This window comes from Chinchilla lanigera, unplaced genomic scaffold (assembly GCF_000276665.1).
Source record: "Chinchilla lanigera isolate Chin_1 unplaced genomic scaffold, ChiLan1.0 scaffold00083, whole genome shotgun sequence".
NCBI classification, from domain to species: domain Eukaryota; kingdom Metazoa; phylum Chordata; class Mammalia; order Rodentia; family Chinchillidae; genus Chinchilla; species Chinchilla lanigera.
Genome location: NW_004955484.1, coordinates 377177 through 383097, shown reverse-complemented (window position 1 = coordinate 383097; position 5921 = coordinate 377177). Strand labels below are relative to the sequence as shown.

General features: G+C 38.4%; 1 protein-coding gene across 1 annotated transcript in view; it reads left to right on the top strand.

Moving 5' to 3' along the window:
* Cntnap4 (contactin associated protein-like 4) overlaps positions 1 to 5921 on the top strand; it is a 262902-nt gene that overhangs the window by 138036 nt on the left and 118945 nt on the right. The window contains 1 exon segment of the mRNA XM_005403431.2: positions 3655 to 3802. Within this exon segment, the coding sequence (XP_005403488.1) occupies positions 3655 to 3802 (148 nt within the window).

Sequence of the window (5921 nt, the reverse complement as noted above, 5' to 3'; positions counted from 1 at the left end):
TTTTTTTGGTTTTTTGGTTTTTCTCCGGTACCGGAAACCGAACTCACGACCTTGCGCTTGCCAGGCAGGCACTTTGCCGCTGAGCTAAATCCCCAGCTCCCTATCTAATGCTTCTGACTGCCGTATCACTGTACATTCTTCCTAAGTCTTTGTCTTACTGTATTTTACTAAGTTTTATAAAGTTAATACATGCTTTCTTAAAATTCCAGATTTCAATGAAATGTACTGAAAACTTCACATCAAGAATTTCACAATTCCAGAAGTGATAACTGCTCTAAGTTTTGAATGGGCCAGTGAAGATACTTTTATTAGTTATCCAAAATATACATTTTATGTTTCTTCTTTACTGTGTCAAAATTCAATTTATTTGTAAATCATTCAGGTAAAATGCAAAAGGTTTCCATTCACAGACAGAGGCTGATCCGTTTAACCGTCGCCCCTAGTGTGCATATTTTCTCTCCAATCCCTTGAGGTTCTACAATCACTGTAGTGACATCTATCTAAACCTATGAACTTGCATTAATTCCGAAAAATGTGAGATGTTCTGAAGTGTTATATAATTAATGATCCAGTTGTTCACTTGGCCAGGAATCATAACTGGGGAATGTACTAGTCCACCAATGGCAACCAGGAAATAGAATCAAAAGTAAGATCTGACTAGACAGCATGTTGCTGTGGTTTAGAATTAGATGTCTGTAGACTCAATTCTCAGCTCTGGCTGCACATTTCCCTGATGTGAAGAGGTTGTAAACACACACACACACAAATATATATATATATATTCACTCATGTCCATGTATGCACACCTATATCCAAGGTGCGGGCACTGGAATTTTTAATGTGCAGTCTTAGATTGAGAAATAATGCCTTACATTTACTGACCATTTTGAAAGAATAATGAGAATAAATGCACATCAAATTTTCAGACAAATGTTCTGATTTTGTACAGAAAGAGAGTCAATGGTGCTATAGAGATAAAATGGGAATGGGGGTTGGGCAGGGCAATATAGAATACAAGTGATCTTTCTTACCAAACCCTTAGTAGAAAATATTAAGTAGTGGAACAAAATTGAACTTTCTAGTAAGGTCTGATTGTTAGAACCTAGCTATCTGTGGGATTAAGCACTGTTCCCTGTTTATGGTATGAAACATCTAGCAATGTGCTCTGTAAAACAACAGTCACAAAAATATCAACAGTGTTAAAAAATGGCGGAGAAGATATTTTTGTGACCAAATCTGAGATATGCTGGGTAACTACCCTCGTTTTAGTGATAAGTGCACATTCACATGAGAACGTGCTCTGAGAGGCTGTGTAATGGAGAAACCTGTTAAAATTTATTTATTCAGCCCAATCTTTTCCAAACATAAGCATCCAACAAATATCAATTATTGAGAACTACTTTTGGCCAAGGAGTATGTTTAGTATTTCAGATGGAAGACAGTAAATGTCCCACTTTAGTGGTACTTACCTTCTAGTAGGATTCTATGAACAAACCAACAAATAACAATCAAACAAGCAAAGACTTCCTCCCTAAATAATGACTATTCTGAAGAGGATAAAATAGGAAGATCTATGTGAAGGTGCAAGGTGCACTGTTTAGAAATCAGGATGAGAAAGGGCCTCTTAAGTAGTAATATTTTAGCTAAAGATTTGAAATGACATAAGGAGAAGACTGTGTAAGGATCTAGGGGAGAGATGCTAAAATAGAGTCAATTACTGGTGCAGAAGCCCTTAATGGAGCTCAGTGAAGCTTGTTCAGAGACAGCAGTGTGGTTAAACTCAGGGACAATGTTTTGTTTGGGTGAGGAGTTTGGATTTTGTTTAAGAGGTGAAGCAAACAGTGGGACCACCTAGTTTAATTTACCTTCATTTATCTTCCTGGCCCTTCAGAGGTGAAGAGATTGAGGATGTGGGGTGGGGGGCAGAAGGACAAACACAATCAAGAAGAGTCTATTGAGGTAGCTCTTGAGACACTACTTTTTGAAACATGGTGGTTGTAGGTGAGACGAAGAGTGCTCTGGCTTATATCTAGGTGTCTTCCCAAAGCCTCATGGACCCAAGGTGGGGTTATAGGAGGTGGTTGGACCATGGGTGTGTAACACTGGATCATGGATGTGTGATAGTGGATTTATCCACCAATGGGCTTACAACTGTGTGTGATGTTGGCGGGTGACCTACTGTGGACTGAAACCTGTACAAATATAAGCCAAAATTAACCTTTTCCCCCTGAAGTGGTGGATGTCAGCTACTATACCTCAGCAATGAGGAAGTAACTAAGACAAAGAGAGATGCCCATATTCTGGATATAATTTGGAGGTGCCATCACAGACGTGCTTGTGGTGTATAAACTTGAAAATTGAATATAAGGGGAGTAGGAGGTGTAAAGAATTGATTATTCAGGGGAATCAAATTGAGTTGATTATGAAACACCCAACTTTTATTTTGAATGTGTTAGAAAATATCATGAGTAGGTGCTAGTAATGAGATATTTGCAAAATAGGAAAAAAAAAAAAAGCACCCAAAGGAACAGAATCTCTGAGCCTTAGGGCTCCTAAATTGTTTGTCTCTGCCCATCCACCTAGGGTTGTCTTAATGATCCTGTCATGGTAAAGGAACTTACCATGAGCCTGCATATGTGTATTATTCCAGATGTTGTTCCTGGATATGCTTAGTTTATAGTTTAAAAAAAGAGGAAAAAGAGGAATAGAAAAAAATAGAGGAGAGTGAGGGAGAGAAATAAGAATGAAATATAAATTCCTGAAAACTACTGCTTCTTGCTGACTTCTACGTATCTGAAGGGTGTCATGCAGGAGAAAATAACACTGGCTTAGATGTCAGGTGCTGCAGCATGTATGGCTTGCAAGTGAGCTATGAGTAGGGTAATGCCTTCTGATGTAGAAAGCACCCAGCCCCTGCTCTTTCTGTACGATGGTTTTGCAAACACCAGAGGTTTTCTTCACCTTTCTGACCTTTTATTTCCTCATCTGCAATTTGCCCATGCTGGCTCAGCTTCATTCTGAAGGTCTCTCGAGCTTTTGAATTTTAGAATCTGTAAGTCTAATTACAGGACTTTTCAAATTCTTATTGTCCCCAGTTTCCCGTAGCAATTTTGAATACTGCATTGGGCAGTGTGCTGATGAAGCCTAGCAACATGGTATCACGGTGTAGTTCCTACTTGAATGTTGGGGAAGCTTTCGTTTATGAGTTCATGAGACAGTGATACGGCTGGAACGTGTCGTCACTTCACTCAGTCATCAAGGGTGGGAGCAATTTCTTGGCTGGATTGTACAGTAGCTCTTCAATATTTTCTCAGATTTTTGTGCTGTCACAATAGCAGCCACAGACACGATGCCATTTTTTGTTTAATCTGCATTTTACAGAAGGAATTGTTTTTGAGGGTATCATACATAGTCACAAACTCATTTAATGGGCATAGTGGAATTTGAAGTAATCTTAATAAAAAGTTGAGGCAACAGTAACTTCTATGGATAAAGAGACATTCTGGCAGAACTTTTAATATGTTCTGGTTAAAGAAATTGACACTATTCATAGTGCAAACGCAAATCATACTTTGTTCAGAGACGTTATAAGTGACAAAGTGAGATGGATATTCTCCAGATACATTGATTTCATTTTTTTCCCTTTTCTTCTAGGGTTTTGCAGGGAATGCAAATGCAGACAGTGTAGTGTACTATCGGCTCCAGCCTTCTATCAAAGCCAGATTTCTACGCTTCACCCCTCTAGAATGGAGCCCCAAGGGCAGAATTGGAATGAGAATCGAAGTGTTTGGATGTGCATACCGTAAGTGGTTGTTTCTACCACACACTGAAGCAGGTATCACAGGAGATGTTTAAAAACCAAAATGGAAGCTGTAATTGACTTTTTAGATATATAAAGAGATATAAAGACAGGAATGACACTTGTAGGAGGTTCTTTAAGCCCATACATGACAATATTTACTTTATTGATCAACCTTAACACTTTAACTTAAAGATGGAAAGCATTTTGTAGATAGATGGGTGGATGATACAGGGACAAATATACGGTTGTAGGTACATATTTATAGATCTGTCCGAATACATTTTTTTTTTTTACAAATTTAATATTATTGACTAGATCCTAGTCTTCAAATGTAAGAACTTTCCCCCAGGGGTTATATTTGTAGATGTTTAATTTAGACACCCTCAATTTAATAAGAGAGATAGTAGTCCACTGAGTATCACCACTCAACTGTTATGAAAGCAGAAAATGTTTTTCTCTGTAGCCTAAAAATAAAATGTCACGCAATTCATTTTTAAATATGCTCTGCCCTCAGCATAAATTAGTAGAAAAAGTAAAGACCACTGTCAGAATATAAAATGTGTTTGAAATATTTTCACATAAAAAGGCAAAAACCACAGATTTCACTTAGTCTCCTCTTAACGAGGCATTTTATTATATCTTTTTGTGTGGAAGGGATCTAAGGGTTATTGATAGTCTACCTCAAGCCACACCATCCTGTTAGATGATCTTTTATTATGGAACAGTGTGTTAGGTAAATGATCTACAATTATCAGATGAGCAGTCTGAGGTTTGGGGAGATTCAGCAATTTGCATGGTTCTTCACAGCTAGTATACGAATGTGTCCAGCAAAGAACATGGGACTTTTTCATTTTACCACCTCATGGCCTCTAGTAAACATTTATTTTTCAAAGCTTTTTTCACATATAGTCTATCACTTTGTGAGGTAATCCCCAATAGATTCTGGTTTACTTATTTTACATAAAAGGAAACACGTTGTAAAGAAGTGACTTAAAGATGTTTAAATTCTATCAGACAGGGACACCATATTGTACAGATTGCTAAGATCCTTGGATAGTTAGGGGTGTTTCTGGTACCCAACTCTGCCATCAAACTCCTTATATGACAGCAGCAACAACAACAACAATAATAGAATTAGAAATAATATTAATAGCATTAACTTGCATATTATATATACTATATGGTCCTAGACAGTTTACGATTTCTCAAAAGACCCCAAATAAGTATTACCAGATAACTACAGTACTCCATTTCCGCATTTTGCGAATGAGCGAGCTCACTTAGAATGGTTGGCTTGCTCACACCACATAGACAGGAAGTGGCAGACCTGGGTTGGCAGCCAAGCCCAGGGCTCCAGCTCCCGCCCTCTCCAGCTGTTGGATCGCGGAGCCGTTGGATGCCGTTGGACGGCCCGCTTCTCACCATCTGCCCAACCGAACTGCTGGCTTTCTTGGCTTCAGCAGTGCAGCTGAGCTTCTCCAGCTATGTGTTAGCTCCTCACTCCGCAATTATCACCTCTGGAAAAAGAATCTTAAGAAAATCCCGCTGTAAGATTCTGGAGCCTAGAATTCAGACAGTCATGCTTATTTGTCTTTGGGTCACAGAATCTAACAAAGCTCATTGCACATGATGGAAAGTTGGCAAGACAAATTTTAAAATGTTTCATATTTCTAGTACATTCTCGAGTTATTGTCAGCATCCACTTTGCAAAAATATTTATTTAGCATAGCATAAAGAGTTCACCATTATTGTGTGTCATGTGTGTTTTTCAGAGATATTTTCTAATTTAATCATTAAAACCACTTGTTCAACAAGAGTAAAATGAGTATTAGAGGTATTAAGCAGTTTGAGAAATTTCATATACTTAAAACACATTTAATTTGGCTGTAATTTCAAAGTTGTTTTCTCAACACTGCTCGTGATACCCATATAATAGTGACTCTGAGAGGTTCATTGCGTGCTCTGTTGCCATGTAACTCGGGAGGACCCCAGTGTCTCCTCATTTTTCTGGATTCAGACTCTGCGAATATTCTCTTTGCTGTGTCTGGACTGAGCACACTGCGCACATATTTAGAGAATGCCCTTTTCTCATTGGTTCAGGGATGGGGCTGGGGATTTA